General features: G+C 43.0%; 1 protein-coding gene across 2 annotated transcripts in view; it reads left to right on the top strand.

Annotated features, from left to right (window-relative positions):
- pvrl2l (PVR cell adhesion molecule related 2 like) overlaps nt 1–25,525 on the top strand; it is a 303,185-nt gene that overhangs the window by 136,253 nt on the left and 141,407 nt on the right. For both annotated transcript variants that reach the window (XM_065948342.1, XM_020646668.3), the window contains exons 4-6: nt 11,986–12,279; nt 16,583–16,700; nt 17,347–17,495. In XM_065948342.1, coding sequence (XP_065804414.1) covers nt 11,986–12,279; nt 16,583–16,700; nt 17,347–17,495 — 561 coding nt within the window. The remainder of the gene's footprint in view (nt 1–11,985; nt 12,280–16,582; nt 16,701–17,346; nt 17,496–25,525) is intronic.

Below are 25,525 nucleotides of genomic sequence, written 5' to 3'. Positions count from 1 at the left end.
ACATCTTTGTGATGATGAGATGAAGGTGATTAATATAATCTTGCCATAATTGTTGTAAATGTATGCAGTAGAATTAGCATTAGCATTGATCCACTTGACATTTCATCCTCATGAATTCTAATTTAGTCTTCTAAGTAACATGCACCATAGGATGACTCTAGCTAGGGCCCTGACTTGTGCAGGGGTGGTATGGATTTAGTCTGCACTCGCATAAAGGATCATCATACATTTACCTTCACTGTCCACACTAATCATAACTACTTCTAACAACCTTATAAAAACAGTGTTTGTATTGTCGAAGTTCAGTAACATTTGAAGTTAAAGGCCAGGATTCTGCTTGAGGTTAAAAGTTAAGGTACTGCATCGGGGTTAGGGGGCCAAGATCCTGTTTGACGTAAAAGACATCCAATGTTTAGTTAAAGGCAAAGATCCTGCATAGAATGAAAACAAAGATTCTGCACGAGGTTACTGGCTGAGCAACTCTGCACAAAGTCAAAGATCCCTGTTCTATAGGTTGAAGGCCACAATGTTGCGCAAGGTAAACAAAGAATAGGATCCTGGGTGAAGTTAAAGGTCATGATCATGAGTCAGATTTAAGTCTAAAATCCTGCATCAGGTGAAAGACAAGGATCCTGTGTTCAGTCAAAGTCAGGGTTTGTGAGTTATGTAATCAGTAGAGATCCTGTCTGAAGTTAAGGGCTGAGATTCTTGCGTGAGGGAAGAGGAAGGTATTCTGCTACACGATATAAAAGACAAGATTCTGCATGCGGTATAAAGGCCGCGGTATAAAAGAATGTGATCTGAAAACATGCATGTTGATGATTAAAAGCTTAGCATGTTTTTTTCATGACGTGACCTTCCTGTGTGTTCCTCTGCAAACTGATCAAAAGGCTTTGGCTCTGCTATCATTTAGCAAACACATCCTGGACTGTGAACTCCTGAGAGCTGCTTAAAGTTACCTCAGTCTTTAGATGTTTTTTTACACTGAGTGGATGTTTAGTTGCTGGTAGCAGCTGATGCGTCCTGTTTGTTATCGGAGACAGCTGGTGTTGTTCATCCGCCCACATGTCCAACCGTTCACACTCCGCTCACAAAGGATTCTGACGCCTGGTGTCTTTCTCTCGCGGTTCACAGCGCTGTGCAGGATTTATGCTTAGAAATGAACAACAATAGTTCCCTGTCTGTGCTGGCTGACAGAATGTGGCCTGCAGGGTCAGAGCTTGCATGATTAAGAGCTCATATCATAACGGATGGCTCAAGGGATGATCTAATGCACTTTGGATTTCAAAACATATCGACTAAATTCATATTCTTTGCACCTAAATGCAATATGGCAGTTGTGCAGTTTTTTTTTATCATATGAGGAGTTTATTTGCGGCGGTGAAATTTGAAAGCCCTTTAAAGACTTTTTATTCCACTCACATTATGTCTCATTATTTGGTTGCAGTGAAATCAAAAAGGACTGACAAAGATGTCTCGAAGAATTGAAAGTAGAACTGAGGTTAATATAACAAATATCTGATATGGATGTGGAGTAATGACTTCCTAAAAAGAGAGGGAAGTCAAACTCCCTCTGGGATTGTTGTTCTGAGCTCTGTGTTCACGCTGACAGAACAGTGCTTCCTTCAGTTTGTTAATGTTTCACTGAGGCTCAAACACTGTGTGCAGGGGTACAATAGCGAAGTTCTGTGGCAAGAAATTAATGGCAGAATCTTGTTTTCAGACATATTTTAGCATCGTCTACTGCTCTCTCTGTCTCACAGACACTTGTGGGTGAATCAGGACGGGAGGGGCGGGTGGGTGGGGTACTGAGGGATGAAGGAGGTGTGTCTGAAGAGTGCATTGTTTTGGCTTGAACATCGGCTCTGAAAGTTGCATAACATGTCTTTAATTTGTTGCTGCTTTGAATATGTGTCTATATTCAGAAGTGGAACCCCTCCTTTATCTCCCAGCACTTAACAGAAACACATTTATTTAAGAGGCATGAACGTAGTTGGTTTGACTCATGAATCACCCTGATGGAGACAACATGGGGAAAAATTTTCGTCTGATAATAAAGTTTTTCTTTATACTACAAGTGTTGCTGGAATTTTGCCCCTTTTAAACTGTTTCCTTCTCCAAACAACTTGAAAGTAGGTAAAGATGTGCCAGAAACTCCCCCCGCCCCCCCAGGTTGTTGCAGCCTGCATGGTTCATGAAAAGAAATGTTTTACTATTCCTTTTGTGTTCCCCCAGCTGGACCATAAATTTTTTCTACAGTAGTTTTTTGTACACAAGCGTACACACAACAATACAAAATCCACTCTGGAAGCTTCTCTCACAGCGAACAAAGCTCACAGGAGATGCAGAACTTGGCCGCAATGCAGAGAAAACACAGAGAGAGATTCTGGCGGGGCCTGCACACGGATGTGGGCTAAGACTCCTAAACTGCTGCTGCTGGCACAAAGAAGAGGCAGACTGGGAAATACCTGCTGGAAAGCTCTCCAGCTCGCCTTTTGTCTGCAGTCACAGCAGTGCCAAGCTCTGTTGGACTGAATCTGTCCAACTAAGTCGCTCAAAGTCACTGGAAGACAGTCATACCTCACCTTATTGGATAAAGAATCCATAAGAACCAATCACATTAGACCATATTGAATCCACAACTTCTGGCAGCCAATTGTATTACTTTTTATTGGATATAGAACCAGCAGCACCCTGATCTTATCACAACGTATTTAAGTATGAATACATAATCCTGACAGCCAATTGGATTATAACTTATTGGATACAGCACCTTAGCGGGCCAATCTTATTACTACTTATTGGGATGTGAATAAAGAATGACTCGCTTGGCAGTGAAAGGTTTAATATCGTCTTGGACGGGGACCATACAGAACCAATGGCAGCCAATTATACCGCATCATAATGGATGTAGCGTGCGGCCAACAGGACAGAAATTTGATTGCAGGTGAGGGAGAGTCGAGTAGATCAGCAGTGTGTTCTAAGTGACTGTGACTCAGACAGAAAAAAAGTCCTCATTGTGTTCAAGTTGAAGAGGGAGGAAGTCAGAGTGAGGGAACTCTCTGATTGGAGAGCCAACAAAGGGTTAATTGATATATTTTCATTTACAGATATACTGACCTGCTGAGATACCTTAAGAACTTACCTGAGAAAAGAAAGGCAGACATTCTCCACAAACTGGCATGTGTGATTATGCAGATGCATCAAAACAACAACAAAAAAACAAGTGTGGTGGAATTTCTGTAGTTATTTAGATTATAATGGTCATTAGGTTTATTCACTGTTCTCTAATGTCAGTCAGACCTGACAGAGTTCAGCTATTATTAGAACACCAAGTACAGCTTAGAGAGTGTCAACTGTTCTTCCTGATATCTGCAAGGATGATTGGTAGACTTATTATCTGCTCCAGTGTTATAGACGTCACAGTTTAGTCTAGGTGGGTCAATGTGACACGACCCTGATAATGGTAATGTCTTTTCGGATATATGCGATGCCTTACGAAAAGTTCTGGAGATGTGATTGAGAAAAAATGACTCAGGGTTTACCGTCAAGCAGGAACAGTGACTCAGGGAAATGCATTTTACTGCAGCAGCATAAAGAGGCCCCAAGGTGCTTTCTGTACCTGCGTGCAGAGGTAACTCTGAGCCGAGTTTAGGAGTCAAAATGTTGTTTTCAGCTTTTAGGTTGTTTTCATGACAATAGTGAATTTTTTATTTTTTTATTTCCCATTTTAGGCACTTAGCAAGTCCTCTCAGGCTCAAAATGAGCTAAATTAGGCTCAAACTTTAATTCATGCATTTTGCCAACATTTCCAGCAGCCAATAATAAGTTGTCAAAACAACACACACCAGAATAATTGCAGGATAAAATATTCCTTTTGTTCGTTGAATATTCATGTGTTCTTTAACAGCCTAGGAGTCGCAGAGAGCCAAGCAGATGTTTCCCCCCAACAATGTCTGGAAATATTCAAGCGCAGGGTGTCAAACTGAGAGAGGATGTTTACAAACCTGCACAGCTGCTGAGGCATGAATTCATGAGAAGAAAAGATGAACAAGATCCAGAAGCTTTTTATTGATTATTTGGCTTATGTATGCAGCAAAGTAGGAAATAAAAATATCAAAATCCATCACTTGGCTGCCGTTATCGGGTCACAGCAGTGGATGAATTCTAGTTTAGAGGAGCAGAGGAGGAGGGAGTATTGATATGTGCCACCAGTGCTGCAGAATCAAAGCTGTCTTCATTTCTGCGCCACCTTCACTTCTACAGACATTGTTTTGTGATCCTGCTTCATGTTTAAAACACCGCCGATCATGGCCGACATCCTGAAGTTTATGAAGGTTACATGGAGGATTTAGTTGATTTCCATTTGGCTGTTGAATTGATTGAGTTTTTGCAGACGGGGACGGCTTTCCAGCTCCAAAGGTCAACTAATGTTCTTCAGAAAGTCAGACTCACTTTTTGACTTCTTGACTTGACACTTTTTTTCCTGAAGCTTGGAGAAGCTTTCGACGAATTCAAACATACTTATGACACACAGGGTCAGAGTATGGAAGCAAAAGGTCAAAGATCACGACCAAGTCAGTGTTCCTATTGATCAAACAAGACTTCAAGCCACAGCCATGCTCGCACCTCTGTGAGGCTGTAATCAGGCACAGCAGTGCTCCTGCATGCTTCACCACATCACCACACTAACATCGCTAATGGTTATTTAATGAAGTGCACTTATATACCGCTTTTGTACCGTAATGGACAAAGTGCTTCATAATTGGCCTCTAATTCATCCATTCACTAACACACTCACATCTAGTAGGATGGAGCTGCCAAACAAAGCAACTGGCTTTCCATCTAATGCAACTCAGCGTCAGAAGTTTATCTCTTCAAATGTTTGTTTTCTAACTCGTGAGCCAAAGCCTCAACATAGAGCCTCACAAAGACAACATGCTGATGTATGACAGGATTAATGTTCCTTTATATCCATGTCTTACCTCTTAGTTTAGCATGTTTCTATGCTAACGCCTGGCCAACACTAAAAAAAAATGTTTAAAATCTTAAACCTGATTTTAACTTATTTTTGAAGCCCTGCTCCATAACTTTCTAGAAATTTCACTCAAACATTTCCTAGACATGGTGCTATATAAATGTTTGTTAGCCAGTGCCGGCTGGTGCATTGATCTCCAGGAGGGGGCGTGCTTTCTAACAGTTGGACAGGGATGCTAGCTTGAGGCTACCACATTTTGAAAAATGCCATTAATTGGCTTTCAGAATTAGCTTTGTGATTACTGTAATTTTGACTGAGGAAATGATCTATTTTACATCAACACCATCTGCACTGACACTCGTATGTTTCCTAAACTCTGTGGAGACAAACTTTAAAAAACTGCTGACTCATGCTAGTCTGGCCTGCTGCTCTGATCCAGCGACACTGCACGACTCGCTTTTAATGTCTAAGTTCATGGGATGTGTCCCTCTGCTGCCTCCTTTGGGTGGTGGTGTGTAATGCATTCATGGAAGCATTATTTTCTTGCACCTCTCAATGCTCCTCTTGTATTGAAGAGGAGCAAATGTAGCTTATAATGAGAGTCAATGGAGGCTCGGAGCGCAAGACACTGGAAACAATCAGTAACCTTAGACATGTACAACATTTTAAATCTCCCTTTCTTATTGCAGATTAAACATTTAACTCAATAACTGCATATTATTTGCATGCCCTTTTAACATAGTACATGTATATTAGCTTATATTTGAAACTCATTTTAAAAGATCTAATTCAGTGAAGGTCTGTCATCAGCAGCTAACTTTGTTAACTGTAGTTCAAGCAGAAGCACTGAGAGAATTGGAAAACCACTGGACCACAGCGGTGGACCAACCCATTGATTAAGCAATCAGTTGTGTTTTCATAGGTCTCCTACGCCTGCTGAACTTTCACATAGTTGCATTATACAAATGTCAGAGTTGCAAACAGCAACACAACACAAATAGAAGATCTTTCTGGGACAAATGTGATTAATTTGAGGGAGTAAATGGGTCAGTGATGGCAAAGTCATACTGGCATTGGTCCCTAAATAGCTTGACTCTAACCAGCCACATGAAAGATATGAGCAGCGTTTGGATACTTTGCCAAGTGCAACAATCCACTTGTTATCTGGTCTGGAGCTGGGTGTTAAAGGGCTACAGTGTGGCTGGAGTACGGCCCAGCTCTCCACAATATCAAGGTTAAGTTGGCGTCCTTGCAGCCAGATTGCAAAGGCTTCGTGTCTGCTGTTGCTCGGCAGAATGTGGGCCAAATGTAAGTAATAATGTGGGTCAGCGAGGAGCTTCACTAATTAGCTCCTGGTTGTCTGCTTGATTTCACCACAGACTCTGTGTCTGCGACAGATGTCAGCTGTCCTGTGTGAACGCCACCTCAACGCAGCAACAGCCGGCTTCACACTCGGTTACAAATCTTCACGCTTGGCAGATACTCAAGACTTGTTCATGATTCAAACTGGCATTCTTCCAGTCACAGGCCTTGTTCTGAAACTGCTGCCAAGGTGAAAAGAAAGACGGTCAAAAGTATCAAGTTCAAGTTAGGACAAGTATCCGCTTCGCCGAAGACAATCTCAACCATCTACGGGGGCGGCGTTTCGCAAGAAAACATCGAGCAAGGTTCATAATGTCATTATTGAATGTTTTTAAAGTATAAGAAAATTAGATATTGGATAGGACAAATGGAAAAGCTTGGAAATTTGCAATCAGTTCTGCTAACTGCTCAGAAGAACAGTCACACAGTTGCTATTGGCAGATGTTGCTGTAGTTGACAACTTTAGACTGAAGGAGTTTGGTTGAGGCTATTAATGATATTTTTCTTGTGGCAGGTATTCAGCGACAGTACTGGGAGTTTTGGTTTTGGTAGCTTTGGTTATTATCCTTGACTGTATGAAACATGGACGTAATCTTAGTGATGTCACCCATTGGTTTCCCACCCTCACTTTTAGAGCCATTCACAGTCGGCCTCAGAATATTTGTCAGAACTTATCTACTTGTATTCACCACCCTGTTCGCTGAGGTCCGACAACCTACACCTGCTGTCCGTCCCTCAGACTCATTTAATGACTCGTGGTGATCGTGTGTTTGAAACCATGGCTCATTACGATCTTCCAACTCGTTGATGTTTAGACAGGCCTATGGGTAATCATGTCTTCCCATAGATCTATGTTTTACTGTGCCAGTCGTTGTTCCTGGTCATAGAAGGATTTTATCATGTCGGTTCAGGAAGTAGTCGTTTGTTGCTGTTTCTATTATATGTATGTTATATTTTGTGGATGTAAAGCACTTTGTGACCGTCATCTGTGAAAGGTGCCATATAAATAAACTTCGCTTACGTACTTACTCTCTCAAGTGGAGCTTTGAAGCCAGACAATGGTGGTCTCCACCTTGAAAATGTGACCTAACTTTCAGTCGACTTAGAAACAGGCAAAGAGCTGGGGATGAGGCGGGCCTTAAGCTTCCTGACAAACGACTGCAATGTTCATGACCGTCAGTCAGCAAAATCAACAAAAAACCAAAGTTCCTTATAGGAGCTTTAAGTTCAAGCCTAACTTCAAGAGTTCTAGAAGTTAAATGGCTTCAAAGGAAAATGTGTGTCTTCATTTTGTAGTCCTTAAATTTAAGTGGTAGCTAGAGAGAATGGGGAATGGCATCCTGGAAAGGAGGTCCGCAGGTCTGAATTGAACCTTGGAGGCTAAAGTCTCCATACATGGGGGAAGACACTAGGCCCTGATCAATACTTCTGTTATATAAACCTCCACCTTCGGATTCAAACACCTGGTGGAAGTATTTGGTTGATGTGATTGCTTCAGGCATGTATTTACCTCGTCTTCACTTTCAGTTTCTTAAACTAAACACATCTCAAACATAACTGTAACGCCTTTCTCCTGTCAACCTGTCATTCTCCGGCATTCAGCCTGTTGATACTGCCACAGCGGGGTGGAGGAAGTTGAAGTGTTTATTCAGCTCGGATAGCATGGCTTCCTGCTTGCCTTTTAATTACTCTGCACTCAGAAAGCCTGAGACTGATGTGAGGAGGAGCAGCAGGCTCGATTGGATGCAGCGTCACAAAACACATCAGGGACGGATACTCCTGACTTGTTAAAGGCTGCAGATCAATCCGAACCCCTTCCTGCCACTCGGCTCAACTCTCTTCTCCTCTCCTCTCAGCCAGACAATCTCTTTGTTTACCACTATTTCAGCTCCTCTGTCGACCACTCGGTTTCTCTGGGTGGCTTTTGTGTCTGAACTCTCTCCTCTCTTGTCTCGCTCCGTCAAAGCCCTCTTCATCTGTTCCTGTTCTTTTTTAGCTCCTGTCTATGGCCTGCCTGTTTGTATATTTGTCTGTCCTTGAAAAGCACTTGGATTTTGAAAAGTGCTCTTCAGCTATCAGAAAACCCAAAAACCACAAGCCTGCATTCAAATATCAACATTTTAAAACATGTATGCCTTCAAAATAAGACCTCCAGTGAAAACATGAGTCATTTAATAGAAAGCATTCATTCTCTTAAGAGTACTGATTAAAGGTCACAAATTCTAAAAACATGTGTGTGAAGTTTCTTGTTCTAAATCCACTCTGATCCTGTATTTGATCATGCCTATTAACCGCTCTATTTCAGCCCTGCTCAGAACAGGCTGTTTCTGTGTCTGTACCTTTAAATATGTAAATGAGCTGTGTTTGACCACGCCCCCTCTCTGGAAGGGCTTGGGTGTCTCGGGCTTCCTCGCTCCATGCCCTATTGTTTACGTTGAGAAGGCAGACTCAGAGGGCAGAACAAACACCTAGCTGTGGGAGTGTCACCCACCTGGGGGAGGGGTTACTGCCCTTTGTGATGTCATGAAGGGAAAATTTCCAAACGGCCTGTTTGAGCACACATTTTCTGAAAAGTGGAGCAGGAAAAAGACGGAGAGGATGGACTTTTCTCCCAGTGTTAGTGTTATTTTTACATCACTTGTCGAAAACTGGATCAAAACAACACTCCTGTTTTCTGCTTTTCTCCCCTCGGGGACTGTGTGTGAAATTCACACTATTACACTTAATTAGGGTCATAATACCACAAGTGCCCCAACAGATTAACCTGCTAATGCGTCAGTGCTATATTTACAAGCTGGGTCACACACACGCACCCCTCCTCCAGTATATTCGACTGTTTAGCTTACGATTAACGACTAACAACTTAAAGAAACAGGAAGGGGGGAAATAAAGTCAATTTTCATGAAGTAAAGCAGATACAACGGATCCTCTCCCTCCAACCTGTTACATTAGACTCTTAGAAGACAAAGATGTACCCTTGAAGTCTGAAACAAATGCTAATGTGCACAGCAACACGCAGGTTTGACCCACACTAAGTAACTGTTACTGCAGAACACCCCCCCCCACAGTTGGTAAATAAGCGGTTTTACCAGAAAGTAGAGGTTGGAAACATGTTATCAAACTCAAATGTAGTGGGAATCTAAAGAAGCCTTCATAGAAGAAAGGACAGATGCAATGTCACCTGAAATACAGGTTTTCAGTCTCTGCAGACGGACTACTCACATAAAGAAGTGACAGAAATAATGAAAAAGTAAAGAGAGATGTTCCAGACCTCCTCAGGTGGGTTTGATTGTATGAGTCTTGGTTCCGGTGGGTTATTGTTGTCCGAGCTCAATCGTTAAAGCATCGACATGTTTGAACTACTCGATGCATTCGTACTTTTCATTTCAGCTTTCAGACTGTTCACCCTGTTTGTGTGGAGAAAGTTATCCGAGGACTGACAAGGGTAAATAAAAGTGGATGATGCGATGTAACTTTAGCTGGGCCTCAGCGACAGTAACTCCATTCTCAGCTCGCTGCTTCTCTGTTTACTGAAAGGTCGCAACTGTCAGGGGAGTTAGCGGCGGTCCGGTGGCACAAAACAGCAGGTCAAAGCTCAGCGAGGATAGACAGGATATAACACATTTGTTCACTCTGCCTGCTGCACAGTGCACACCTATCTCTCAGGGTCCCTCCACCTGAGTGCAGTCTGAACTCGGAGGAGGAGGAGGAGGGGTACATAGAGGAGCCATTTAGGAGGGACTGGGGCACAACCTGGGCAGCGATGTGGTGAGGAGCTTTTGATCCCCGTCTTTACTGGTTTTCCTCAGGCATGTCAAGATTTCAGTTTTGGCTGGAGATCAGGGAGAGTCCTATATTTGGGCTTTTTGTTTTCTCAAGGTTATCTTTTCTTCTTTAGGGGGGAGGTGCCGAGAACAACGACCCATGATGTGGTTGGCTCGGCACCTTCCCATCTTGGGGTCTACAGCCCCTTTATTCTTTCATTTGTTTCTTATTTATTTTTGATTAATTTGGGGTGAGTCTATTTACATTGAATAAAGCTCACTGTTAAATTTTAAATGTGTGGCGGCCTCTGTGTTCTGGTCTCCATGCTTTGAGCCTTGAGGTGATTATGTAGGTTTAGGAGGCCCTAACAACATTCAAACAACACAGTCGTCCCTGTTAGCAAACCCACTATGAGAATTAGACCCAGTGTGGATATAAGTGTTATTAAGAATGTATTAACACTGTTTACAGTAATGCTTAAATCTAATGAAACATGTTTGTTTGGCTGTTTGGTGCTGTAGTTTTCTTATTAACATGAATAATCAGCACGTCTCTGTGTGGAGATGTCTGCAGTCGAGCTTTAGAAGAGTTTGAGTACAGAAAAGTTTCAACCATTAAAAATAAGTTAATGGAGTTATTTAATGGTCTGTGTCAGGCTTTTATAATCAAGGACTACTTTCTTACAGAGAATCACCAATGAGCACACACACGCAAAGCAATTTATCCTCAATAAACGACCAAGACATGCACCAAAGACAGAAAATGTGTTTTTAACTGTTGCCTTAATTTGTCTTTTATAGCTTCTTTTGTCCATTTCTGTTTCTCAATAATATGCTAAATCTCAGCCTCCAGTAGAAGAAGACACACGGTGAATAACAGCATGAACATGTAAAGTGCATCATGTTGCATCACAACGGATGAGTTAACCGACTTTTACAGGTGTATTGATTGTGAGCACAGGTTCCTGCACAGTGATGTGCGATGAAGACACAATGTTTAGTAGAAAAGCCTCTTTATTTTTGCCTTGTTTGATTTGGAGACTACCTGCAACAGTAAAAAGTTGTATGATGAATGCAGTTTGTCCTCTACGTTACATTTTCAGATGAAAAGCTTCAGTGTGCACGATTAGCAGGGGATTAGCTTTGTTCTGAGGGTGTAAATCTTAAAGGAGCAGTATGTAACTCTGTCACCTGGTGGTTGAAATGGGTACTACAGTACAAATCCAAAACTTTGTAGAGAGCTGTCTCCCCCCGCCCCCTCCTCCTTAGAGTCGAAGCTCACACAGGTTGCCATGTGGTGGACACTGAAGCTTCAGTGTTTAGTCAGCTCTGCATCGCTCTCATCAACCTCTCTCCATTTTTAAATGGTAGTTTGAGCACGTTTCTGCTCGTGGAGCTTATTAGAAACATGCAGAGGCTTTTTAGGTCGAGTACAATCACTTCTATCTGAACCAGTTCTCTTGCCCGCTTCCATCGCTGCAACACCTATTGACCTGATAACTGCTCTCATATCTGGCAAACCGAGGGGCGTCCAAAACGGCCGTGTGGGGGGTGTCTTAAAAGCGCCTTTACCTTCTCTGGTCCAAACAAATCCAGAGCATTCAGGAGCAGAATCTAAAGTTAGGAGGAGGACATACTGGCTGCTGAATTGTTGTCAGAGAAGCCAGCACTTCAACAGAGCATGTTTCCTTAATGTCTGATCATATAGTAAGATCACTTTATCATTTCAGTCAGTAGATATCTCACATATTTTTCCTTTCTCCGCTTCACATTTGATCTCTCTCCTCCAACTTTCTCTGTACCTCTCTTTTCTTTGTCTGACTTTAACTAGCATCTTTCTTTGCACATGATTCTCATATGTCCATCTTTCTTTTCTCCTAGCCAAGCCCAAGAACTCCGCCAAAGTTGTGACCGTCCAGGCTGGCTCCAAGTCGGTGGTGGTGGCCCAGTGCGAGGCAGCAGACGGCAAGCCAGCAGCCACCATCAAGTGGTTGGGGTCAGTCGGAGGCAACCACTCAACCACCACCGCAAACGGGCCAGACGGCACGGTGACGGTACGCAGCGAGTACCGGCTGGTTCCAACGCCTGCAGACAACGGCAGAGATGTGGTGTGCATGGTGGAGCAGAGGACGCAGGAGCAGCCGTGGGTTAACACCGTCAAGCTGTCTGTCGAATGTAAGGAAGACACTAAATCTTACGTTTGTGTTCACACATTAACGTTTTAGGCAGGTGTCTTTGGTTCATAACAAGTAACTCTATCCAAAAGAGCCTTTGAGTTTGTATTTTGGCAGTCACCTGCAGACTGTCACCCAAAATATATAGACACAGGACAGATTGCCAAATGTAAGAAATTTCAGAAATCAGACATTAATGGTGAGAAGAGGATTCTTTACTGTGATCGTTTGCAGCACTTTCTCAGTCACAGACAAACTGAGACAAACTTTAAGGAGATCTTAAAAAGTCGGCTTCACAAAATGTTGGAAAGTTTTTCTTGTAAGACTTTTGCCCCTTTGGAGTGTAATAAAATCAAGACGGCACATTTATAGTCACACATTTGCATCCGCACGCTGCGTTCGCCCAAATCTTTTAAATTCCCTTCTAATCTACACGGGATCAAAATCTTAGACGGGTGCAGGAGGGTTTTTATCAGAGATTTAGAGAACGAGACGGCATCAGCTCGTCTGTGTGACCTCACAGCTCTTCCCGCCAAGAAGGAACAGATTGTTTTTGTTCGGCGTCGTTTCAGAGTCTGCAGTTTATATACTCGAGGTCTTTAATGAAATTTATACACAGTTCAGAAAGTCAAAGATTTAGAAGAGTGAATGCAAAATAGAGCCCTCAGGAAAATCTGTGAGCTGGAGACTGTACACACAATCCAATAAAGCAAACACACATAATCAAAGCACCTGAACAAACAACCAGGAAGAGAAGCTGTCTTCAGCGAGAGTGCTGCTGAATATGTTCTGAGGTAGCAGCTGACTGGGAATCTCAAGGAGCTCTTATAATGTCTGGGTCAAAACAGGAGTCGTGAATTTAGCGTCTTTAACATAGAGCGGTTAGAAATGGTCAAACGAGCAGGGCCACAAAGCATAAAGCTACAGAATGAGACGAAGCGGGAGTGGAGAGGTGTGTGTGTGCGTGTGCGTGTGTGTGTGTAGCTGAGTGATGGTGTGAGGGATCACGTTTCCTGTCTGCTGTGTAACTCGCGTCACTTTTATAGGTCAGCGCTCTCTAGGAGGAAACATGGATCACACTACACACACACTTGCCCTGGTGTCCTGCTGCTTCACTGCCTTCACACACACTCCTCTCTTCACACTCCTCCATCTCTCTCTCTCTCTCTCTCTCTCTTTCTTACATAGAAGAGGTGAAGGGAAAACGAGCTAAGCTTCTCTGTTGTGTTTTAACCCTTTAACATAAGACTCTTACAGAAGTGATATCAGGAGGAAAAGCTCTTTAAGGTAGCGAGCTTTTTTTTTACCACATATTTGATATTTCTTACTCCGGCTTACACACACCAGTACACACACACCAGTATACACACACCAGTACACACACGTCAGTATACACACATCAGTTTACATACAGGGTTTACCATCACATTTTCCCACCGCTTGATTAAAAAAAAAAAAGGTAAAGATTCATGCTGAAAGCCTGATGTCACTGTGTTGACCATTAATCCTCTAACTCTATTTTACAGTACGCTGCACACGGCCGCTTTATGTGTCAAAACAATCTCATAACTGGGACTTAACAGGAACCTATGACCCGTTGCACCAGCGGTGTTTAAGTTCTGTTTTAAGTTCAGTTCACGCCAAACAGTCAATGAAAAGTGTGTTTGTGACTGAAGTTGTCTCAATGTTTTGTGACAACACGGAGACAAAATGTTCATCGTAGAGTGTAACGTCTAGGGCCGTGTCAAGACTTTTCTTTTTACTTTGGTGCCAACTTATTAAGAGGTAGAACTTGTGTGCATCGCGTACACGATTGGATTTTATTTATTATCCCTTTCTATGTCAACTACTTACGTTCAAGAAACAAAAATGGAAACATATCAATCTTCTTAGCTTATATTTTTAAAGACTCAGAAAGGAGATGACTGTCCAAAGCTTGGACTGTAAATATTAAAAGATGAAGCCTGAGTGACGTCAGCCGTCTGTTCCTTCAGGGGGCTCTGGAGGCTCATCAGCAGCAGCCACCATGTTGGAAATCCTGTCTCATCCTAACTTTCAGTCAACCTGATGACAGGCTGAGAGCTGGAGCTGAGGCGGGTTTTAAGCCTCCTGACAAACAGTTACATTGCGCCCACCTGTCAATCATGTCAGCTTGGCTTCTAACTATGGATAACATGTATCGTTCAAAAAATCAAAACAAAGCCGTTTAAAAAAAAAAAAAAAATCACCCCCCTGTACAGTGTGTGCCAGTGATGACAATAACTAATCAGACCTGTTTGTTTTTTTTGTATCAGGCTGTAAACATGTTAATTTATGATTTAAAAACTGCTTATTTTGGCTGTGGTGTGTATGTGACTTCCGCTGTTCCTGGAGGAAGCCTCTAGTGGACACTCGATGAACTGCAGGATTTTTTCACTTCTGCATTGGATTCATTTTTCAACACAAAGTCACACAAAACACAAACTCCCGCAAACTATCCATATTTTTTTTTGTGTGTGTATTTGTTCCTATTTTATGAAATTGATTTTCAAAGTATGTATTTACAATGTAAAGTACTAAAAAAATAAAACATGCTTCAGCCTGTCCTGTCTCTGAGGGAAATAGCCAGTCAAGGTTTAGCAGTCATGGTGGCCAGATTCACAGCGGCCCATGCCAGCCTTCTGGACAGGCCAACGACCAAACAAACCACCATGTTGTTGCAGGGATGGCGGTGGGAAAAATAATATTATTGCTGCCAAGCTGAGGTGGTAAAAGAATCCCATTTATTTTTATGAAATAAACAAACTGATTATTCAAGGTTGGACTTGACTGATATTCCCCGTTTGTATCCAGGAAGAGTCGCTGAATACACAGGTTGAATGAGAGACGTGACCACATCACGCAGGTCAAAGGTCATCAGAACACAAAAGTTTAATAATAATAACAGTCTTTCTGTAATATTTGTATCAATCTGACCTAAAAAATCCGACTAGATTAAACTTTTGTTGCATGGAGAAAGTGTGTCGGTGTTTCTCTTCCATTGATTAATATGTAAGCAAACCTAAAAAATGAAAGGTTCTTCTTTCAACACAAGTCAAAGTTACAAGGCTGAGTGCAGAAAGGACAGAAGAAGAGTAAAGTAGAAATCTCAGGAGCCTTTCACTAAGAAACATCCAATTACCAAACGTCTAGAGTGAGCCACTAACGACAGGTGGAAGTGAAAGATTACAGCGTGCAAAAACAGATAACACTATCTGCAGCTTTCACTTATTCACTCTGGGATTCTGGGTCATTTTGGAGGAATTCGTTGGTTCCATTTTAAATTAAACCACTGCCAAAATGAGGTGCGGAGGAATTCAAAAGAAAAATGTTACAGTTGATTTTAACCACCCGCTGTCTTCTTTATGATAGCGTTGAAACACCGTGCTCAGGGGCAGCGTAGAATTTAGAGACACCAAAGTGCAAAAGGGCTCCAAAAGTTCACTGCAAAAAGTTAAAAGCTTTTTAAATATCCTGTGGCTCCCGGGTTTCTGTGTTTAAAAAGATGAATGAAGCCAGAACTAAAACCAAAAGACTCTAGTGTAGGTGTTTGTAACATTTCCTCTTCAATGACCGCCTTCTGTACCGTCTTATGGCATCAAATATTAAAAAGAAACTTCTCAGAGAAAACATGAACATAAAATGTCCTTATAACTTTCATGATGAATCTGGGATTGAGGGGGCGAGGTTTGTGACCTGTACTGCAGCCTGTCAGCAGGGGGAGCTCTAAATCTTTTGGCTTCTCTGAAGGCGAGGTGTTCGTCTGTCTGTTATTCATGTAGTTTATTGTTTGCAGCGACTCGGCTCTCCGCTCACGTTAACGCCTTGCAGAGAGGGGCGGACAGGTTCAGATTTTAAACATTAGCTTCTAGTTTGTTTCTAGCGGCTTGGCTAGTTTTTGGCTCATTATTCCATAAGTGTTTGTTGTTTTAAAGATTTTTAACAAAAGAAAAACATTTCGCAGACGTTAATGTCGCATTAAACTGAGCAGGTCATTATAGCCAGAAGAAAAAGAGTTACAAATCTTTGTCTCTACACCACCTTTCAGCTGTCTTTTAAGGGGCCTGCTAGCTTAGCAACAACTAGCAGCCGTTGTTATTGAAGGTAGTTTTACCTTGAACCTTTATCAAGAACATTTTATCGCCCAGCGTCACCGCACAGTTAGCTAGGTAGCTAGCCAGGTCATTAGCCAACATGTTATTCTTTCCAGTGTTCAAACCTAAAACTTAGTTTATTGATTACACTTTAAAAACATCGTCTTCAACGACTCCCTTTCTCTCTTTTAGACCCCCCCTCTGTAGTCATCGAGGGCTACGACAACAACTGGTACGTCGGCCGCTCAGACGCTGCACTCCTCTGCCTGGCCAGCGCCAACCCTGAGCCCACCACCGTCACCTGGACCGCGTAAGTGTCAAACGCCCTCCGCCTGTGGCGCCGCTCCGTCTCCCTCTTCCTCAGCGGAAAGTGACAGAGTTTCTAATTGTTGCCGTAATCACGACAGAATATGCAGAACAGTCCCGCCTCTTTAATGATAATTTCTTAGTCATTTTTTTGATAAAGCACAAATGCTCTTAACATCTCATCTTGATGGGCAGATGGCGTGCTGAGCTGTGTGTGGCGTGCTGGATGAATACTGAGCAGGGAGACAGAGCGGCTGCTCACATGTCTGGGATTTTTCTCACATTAATGTTGTCTTTGAATATCGCAGTTACAGATCTTTTTTTCCATTCTTCATCTTTCCCCTCTGTGTTTCTTTTCACATTCTCTTCTCCATTCTCTCCTTTTTCATCAATTTCTCTTTTTCATTTCCTTTTGCCTCCCTTCTTTATTCTAATATCTCAAAACGGATTGTCCCCTCACTGCTTTTTCGTTCATTTTTTTGCCTCCTTTCATTTGCTCCCTCTCCCCTTTCTTTCATCATTTGTCGCTTTTCTCTCTTTCTCTTTTTCTCTCTCCGTCACCCAATTCTCCATTTTTCATTTCTCACTTTGTTTTCATCTTACCAAATCTCTTCCTCATCTTCTTCTTCCTTCATTTCCCTCCCCTGCAGGGCTTCCGGTTCTCTGCCCGACACGGTGATGGTGGACGGAAACAAGCTGACTGTGAGGAAGGTCGACGATGCCGTCAACACGACTTTCATCTGCGAGGCCAAGAACAAGCACGGGGCAAGCAAACACCAGATCACCACCATCGTCATAGGTGAGTCCATCAAACCAATCCTCATGGACTATATAAAAGTGGACGTAGCCTTTTTTGGTTTTTAGAACTGAAGCCAACACAGATGCGCTTAGCTTAACTTTACTGATCGTAAAACAAGTCTAGAAACGGGTTACTTTTTAAGAGCTCATGCAGGATCTGCTTTTAGATATGGCTTCCTTTGATTGACAAGTTGCCTTGGTAACCTCTAACTTGTGCAGAAAGGTAGCATCATGTATCCAACCCTCTTGTCCAAATAAGGGCGGTTACGGTTTTAAAAACCAAAATGCTTAACTCAAGGCTTCAAAACAGGAGTTTAAGAACCAATGGTTGCTGTAATGTTGGATACGTCCACTTCTGTTCAACAGTCTACGATATAAAAAGAGAGAAACGCATCACACACACCTACACACACACACCTGTACATGTGTGAAAGTGTAAACATGAAGCACACAATGTAGTGCTGCAAAGATGCATGTTTATTCACCTGCAAATGTGATGAACACAAAGATTACATCTGACAACGTCCGTCAAATGCAACATGACAGTTCTATCAAACAGCATGTGATTACAATTACACACACACACACACACACACACACACACACCAAACACAAACAGATTTGCACCAGTTAGCAACTAACACACACTCAAATAGACATTAGCATGTACACACAGGCCATACATTCCTCCTCAAACATGCAGATACACTTGCACACATGCATGCACATGAACACAAATCTCTCTCTACACACACACTCAAACAGACACACACACACATACACACACACACATGCTGGGATCAGGGCTGATCTGAGAGCTGCAGGGAAGCTGTCTTTCTCAATCTTCACATTGGATTGTTTTCATGGTTTTCCTCCTCGCTGGCCGGCTTTCTACAAGGCGCTGCAGAGGCTTTTGATTGACCCTTTCCCCACAGCGGGGCCAAATTGCAGGACAACGAGGGCCAACTCGAAAACCTTTATAACTTGAGATCGAAACCACTCTCTTTAAACCTCACTCTCTACAATCACGCTGCGGCCGAGGAAACTGTTGCACCGCTGGACGTAAATTAAATGTGAATTGTGCTTTATGAGTGTGAGAGCAGGCCCTCGTTACAGCGTTTTGGCCCCGCGGCGGTGATGGTGGCGGTGTTGGGATTGTTGGAGGGTTTCTAAATTCTTCCACGCGGTTCAGGTTGGTGTGAGCCAGTTTGCCCAGGTTTGTTTTTCTTTCCCTTTCCTTCTTGTTTTTTTCACCTTCTCCCCTCTTTGCATCCACTAATTCTCTTAACTAACCACTCCTCAGCATGAGTGCTCTGTCTCCTTTTAAGTTTCCTCTCTCACTTTCATATTTGAATCTCTCCTTTCCTTCTGAAAGAGTCTGCATGCCCTCTCGATCTCTCTGCTGGGTCTTGACTTTTTGACATTTGCTCGTCCGGTGGTTCGGCTGCAGCTGCCACGGTGTTTGGTCAGTGTTCATCATTATTTCTCCTGCCCTCTGACACTTTCGCACTTTGATCGGACACAAACAAACGCCTGCACTCACACAGAACACATATACAAACACATGAACGTATCGGCATGCTGTAAGGCCTCACTGCACATCAGCAAACCAGCCTCAAAACCAGCGCACTTGTCTCTTCATAATATCACCATGTTTGTGTACTTTCCTTCCTTCTTCTATGAATCTTTTTTTTTTTGAGGAATCACTTTGAATAAGAACCATGTAAAGCGTTGCAACAAAAACAAAAACAAATGCAAAAACTTCCCCTCTTTTGCCAAAAAGCTACATTTAGAAAATCCGTGGGAAATCAGAGCAGGAGATTTGAATCGTCTCCTCTGAGAACAAAGATGCTTTGTAACCGGGCGGATGTGTGGGAGGTTCAGAAGTGGCTAAGCTGCTGCTGTTCTTACTGTGAGCACTGCATTGTGATTGATTTAAAGTATCGGGGAGGGTTTCTCTTTTCTAACCGCACACACATGTAAGCTTAACGCTCAGAAATTCTTCACAGACGCATGTAAAAACCTCTCACTCACATTTACACACAAATGTTTCATCTCTTCCGAGTACCTGAGATCAAGCCCGGGCTTTGTGATTCATCCTCCTCCGTGTCAAATGTGTCCTTGTGTTTTTCACTGTTTGCTTGTGTTTCACTGCACTTAAATAACAAGAAGGGTGTGAGACAACAGAGTGACTTAAATCCGTCACTTCAACACGTGTACTTTTAGAAGCCGGGTGCCAGAGTTTGGAGTGCAGCCGGCTGGCGAGGTGCGGGCTGACGAAGCGCTTTGCTGAATGAACGAGCAAACACAGCAGCTTGTTTTTTGTTTGATGCTTTCGCCAACTCTCTCTTCCAAAGTGACTTCCTGTGAGTACATATAGAGTTGATGCATGACTCAAGGACACGGTTTAACTTTGCCATTGTAGGAGTCGTACTTTGACCCACTGGCCTTATTGTCTGAATATTCTTTAGAGCAGTAGAGTCTTATCTACCTAACTTCTAGGGACGGGCATTTTCAGTACTTTTAATATTTGAGTACTCTCATCACCTCATGAACAAATACTGTAAAAAAGAAAAGTAGACGGTACCTGCACCTCCAGGTGGTCTGCTGTGTTTCTCTGCAGTGTCGGTCGTTGGATCCTAGTTCTTAATGCAGTGATGGTAACATGACTCCGCTGTCCACGAGTCTATAGTGACAGACACTTTGTCAACACTTTGTAAATCAGCCCACAATTCTGCTGCTCTTTTCTTCAAACGTCTTTTCCACTCTCTTAGCTGTCGTTCGCCGTGATGGTGGCTTGTTCTCTCGCTTGATAAACGGCATCAGAGTCAGAAGCCTTTTTCTTCCTTCCACAGAACTTAAAGGAAGCGTTTCTCCAGTAAACATTTTCTTTACTGGCAGAGTCGTTTTCTCTGCTCCGGTGTCATGACAACAACAGGTGCTAACAGGGCTAGCATGTGATGAAACGCGACATTCCCTTTAGTCCCTCTCTGCTGGTTTCTCATTGTGCTGTAAGTGCATGTGGTGGATGTAAACGCCACATATCTTGCACTGACTGCACTTCACCGTCAGAGTCCTTCATGATGTTTCTTTTCCTGGTCACGTCTGAAATGGTGCATGTGTAGCAACGTGTTTTTTTTCCTGTTGTTGTCTCCATTAGATCTGAAAAGAGACAGAACATGTAGGTGAAGAGATGCAGGAGGGAGTCAAACCAGCAACAAGTGAGTCAGGGACTGTAGCCTGTGTGTAAGTGATGCATGCTCTACCCACTGAGGTAAACCAGTAACCCATTGGTCAGTGAATTTTGTTGACTGTTAACAAAACTCGGTGTTTTGCATTTCTGTTGCACAGCTGTTTCAAAAGGGAGAATTCCCAGTTCTGAGAGAGTACATGGAGCTGCACACAGTTTAAACATGCTCCAATCTCAGCAGGGCAGTACTGTGCATACATTTAGACAATCAGTAGGGGAAGGAAACCATTGAAGGTTGATCCCAGCTAACCCCTCTACTATGCAGGGTGACAGTATCAAGGGTCAAGGTGATGTTATGCTGTGATGTTGCACTCGTAGTGCTGATTATCATGGTGAGGTATGTACAGTTAAATCATGCCGAACCGAGTCCAGCTGGCATTCTAGTCTTCCTCGTCTTCATGGAATATAACTTTAAGGTTCCCTGACACAAAAAGAGCTCAGGGTCTCACTGGAACACAGTCAAACCAACATGTCTTTGAATCACAGTGATCCTTGCTTTTGTTCAGCAGACGTCTGTGTTTCCTGAAGAAAAACCATGACAAGTAAACCTTTTGCCCCTGACTTCAGTGATACAAGTCAGTTCCAGTTCTCCCAGCGTGAGATCTTAACTGTCAGGCGCTGGAGGCCCCGACTCTCAATAATGTAACCGTTAATAGCACGGCACTTTGTGTACACCGGGCACCCGACACACCCCGCTAATTTCCCCGCTGAGAAGCGTTAACGGCTTCTCTCTGTTCTGCTAAATGGTAGATGAAAGCACCGAGCTGTCTGGCTTTTTCTGCTGCCGTCATGTGTGAGGATTCCCACCCCGTCAGCCTCCTCTGAGGACCCGACAGAGAGGAGGAGGAGGAGGAGATGTGAGGATGCATGTGGAGAGGGGGTGAGGCACAAGAGACTGAAAAAGAGGAAGAACGTTTGGACGAGGAGGAGTGGAGAGTGAGAGATCTGCTGACTTAATGGTTCAAGAGATTTATCTAGTTACATGGTAACAACATGGCAACTACAAATGTGTCTTACGCTAAGATTCAATTCAATTCAATTCAATTCAATTTATTTTTGTATAGCGTCAACTCATAACAAGTGTTATCTCAAGACACTTTACAAAAAGCAGGTAAAAGACCTTACTCTTTGTCTGTTAACATTACAAAAGAGCAGGTAAAAGACCTTACTCATTGTTATGTTACAAAAAGCAGGTAAAAGACCTTACTTATTGCTATATTACAAAGACCCGGCCTATCCATCATGAGCACTTTAGCAAAGCAGCAAAAGTTACAGTGTTAAGAAAAAACTGTCTTATTAAAAGGCAGAAATCTTCAGCTGGATCCCCGGCTCATGACGAAACAGCCTTCACAGGCCTAGACTGCACCGGGGTTGGAAAGGGATAGGGGGAGAGATGGGATAAGATGCAGGAAGAGGGATAGGGAGCAAGGGGGTGGGGGGAGCAAGGGGGTGGGGGGAGGCAGACCGTCCATCATACAATATGATAGGATACCATTTAATGACCCATTGAGGAAATGTATCTTCATCTCATGTGCTGCACACATTAGTTGCCTGCATATCAGCTGAAAATAATTATGTCAGAAAACAAAACATACACATGTTGGGGTAAATATTATCATGGAAATAAGACCCACCGCTTCTTCCTCAGGAGCTTTTAAACTGATGAGAGGGAAATGTGTACATCGCCCTCTCAACCATCACACACACACACCAACATTCTGCAACCCCAACCCTCAAATCCAATCCGTTCTGATGCACATGATGCCAGATATGCATGGCTTGCTCGGTTGCCACTGTTGCCAGCTGGATCTTCCCAGATACAGAGAGAGAGAGAGAGAGAGAGGAGGGATGTTGGCAGAAAAAACGATTGGAGCAGAGGATGGGTGGGGATGTGAGGTGGGATGGGCAGCAGAAAAAAAAAAAAAAAAAGATTGCAGCAGGGCAGAAAAACTGAGATGAAGGAGAGAGTTTGGGGGTAGAGACGGCAGAGAGCGATGGAGAGGTACGAGCGGCGCTATCAGCAGGAGGACGAAAGTCCTCTAAAAACTCTGATGACTTCTGGTCCAGTTTGAAAGAGTAGACCGGCAGGAGGCTGTGACCCCTCTGTCCTCCACCCCTCCGCCATATCACTCCGTCCTCCAACCCCCATACATCTCGTCCTTTTCATGGGGAGTCCAGCTGGCAAAGGGCTGGGGGCTGTTGTTGCTATTCAAACACACACACACACACACACACACACACACTCGTAAACAGAGTCACATCTGAGGGGACCGGTGGAGAAGTATTTCCTGGATAGCCTGCGGCGGACGAGATAGCTGTCCACTGGAAAGACACACACGTGCATAAAAACACACACACAGCGTTTCACACATGCACACTAACATAAATTGGTGCGCGCAGCTCTGTGCATAAAATAATCAGATGATCAGCCTTGGGGAAACGCTGGCTCTGACTCTGTCCGACATAAACCTCTGTAACCTCTGCACGGCTTAATGAAACACACTTACAGTCGGCAGATACACAACAGGCCGGCCTGAGTGATAGTGGAATAACTGTAACAGTCATATATATTATAGCATCCTTCAGTCATTACATTTGAGAAATGAGAGGAGATTGTGCTGATCCATGTTTGAGATCCAAACTAAACCATGGCATAGATGCACAGTTGTTGGTGTAATCCCCTGACGTGGTTTCCTGCTGCTCTGAACGAGATGAGAGGAGACTGTTTCCTCTTGTCCATCAATTCAGTAAATCTGTTCACCATAATGTTTCAAAAAAACACAGATGAGAACTTCCCTGTGTCGGTTTTTTACAGTGCACTCCTCTTAACCTTGTTGATTTGGGTGCTGTGCTGAGTTTTTGCTCTAGTTCTGGTTTATAAAGCCTGGTATGCTACAGGAGCCTCGTCTCTGCAGCTCTTCAGGGCTTCCTGCATACAGTCTGATGTGGTGCTACAGTAACAGACAGGAAATGGCCTCCTGTTTAGACTACCAGTCCAGTCCCATCTAATCTTTGAGTCTTGATCGAGCTGATTTAGTTTCCTCTCGTTTGCGCCCCAGGCCGCAGAAATGCAGCATCTGATTGACCCAAATGTTTGAAAATAGAGCAACATGCCCTTTTTCCGCTGAGCATCCTGTTAGTGTGGACGATGAGTTTGGGCTTGTTCTTGGCTAAATTTCAACGGAGCTTCTCTCAAATTGCTGCCAAAAATACAACACAGCAGATGCTTATCTTAAAAACAAAAAAACATGCATTAACAAAAGTAGTCAAATCCACGGAGAGGGAAAACTCTGCTGGTTTCCGACGAGTGAATCGTTTGGTTTATTTATTCTGGAGAGGGATTTTCTCACAGGATCAATTAGCGGTGTAATAATGGTTTATACAAATAATTTGGCAAACTATGGAAGCCTTGTGGTTTCTCTGTTGTAAGTTTATGAATCCGAGTGTCTTTGACTCGCCTGCTGCTCGCTCTGATTTATCAAAGCAGGATGTAAGTGGACTCGGTTTCCATCGAAACAGCTAAAACAAACAGTGCTGTCAAAGCTTCACTTTTAACTGACCGTAGACTGTATCATATAACATGGACGTAGCCTCTGTGATGTCACCCATTAGTGTCTGAAGTAGCGTTTTGAAGCCCAATGATGCTATCACCATGAAACTTTCAATCTAGGAGGCAAAGGGGTGGAGCTGAGGTGGGCCCATAGCCTCATTGCAAACGGCTACAACGCACCCAATTCTGCATATTTAGGCATAACTCTTAGGCTAAAAAAAATCCAGATGGATGCTTACTCCCCTGTACAGTTTTTTTGAACAATAAATAAATTATCTATAGAGACCAAAACTGTCTTTAAAACAGGCTGCAAACACGTTTATTTCTGCTTTAAAAATGGGCGTTTTAATATTAAACCCAATGAGGATCCTTGGCTTTTGCAGCCGGCCTCAAGTGGACACTTGGACCTTGGACACAAGGAACTGCAGTTTTATTTCACTCTTGCAAAATAACCTTCATTATTTGAGTGTTTCTACTTGTCGGGGTGCGTCAGGGAATGAACATACCAGTCGTGTCTTGACTTGACGATCGTGGTTAAAGACGGATTTGAGGTGAAACTGAACATGTGGAGAGATGGTAGAACATTTGAATACCAATCAGACTGTTGTATATTTTCTATATATATATTTAATATGTAATGTTAAAGAGTATTGACAACCAAACCTTCTTAGCAACAGAACTTTAATTATTGCATTATTGTGTAACAGGTATTCACATGCCGTTTTATTTCAGTATGTTAACAACGTAGCTTCATCGTACTTTAGTATCGCGTCATGTTTTAACGACAGGCGCCTTCACAATCGCCTCTTACATCACAATAACTTCATTAAAGATTAAAGAGATTGCAGGTTTTCTCAGCAGGCAACAAAGAGAAATGAAGAAAATAAAGTCATTGTGTGAGAAAAGATGAAGTTTAGCTGTTGAGCGTTAAATAGTTTGAATGATAACAGAAGTCATTTCCATCGTGCTGAAATCCTTTTTAATTATTGCCACTCTCTCTGCACATCACCACTGATCTCCTATCAGTTATTCTGTCAGCTCGGGTGAACATAAACCTCGGCAGAAACTCGGAGAGTGACTCATCGTGATGAGATTCTCTTCCACGGCGAAGTGATTTAGGAAGTTTATCCCCCTTAAATGAAAAACCAGGATCCTTGGAGGGAGCTCTTTCTTGTGTTCAGAAAAACATTTCTCTCTGACAATCCAAAACAAAGCTGCGTAAATCTGATGG

Source organism: Labrus bergylta, chromosome 19 (genome assembly GCF_963930695.1).
Source record: "Labrus bergylta chromosome 19, fLabBer1.1, whole genome shotgun sequence".
Lineage (NCBI taxonomy): Eukaryota > Metazoa > Chordata > Actinopteri > Labriformes > Labridae > Labrus > Labrus bergylta.
Note: the sequence above shows the minus strand (reverse complement) of the source record. Positions and strands in the feature narration are given on the sequence as shown.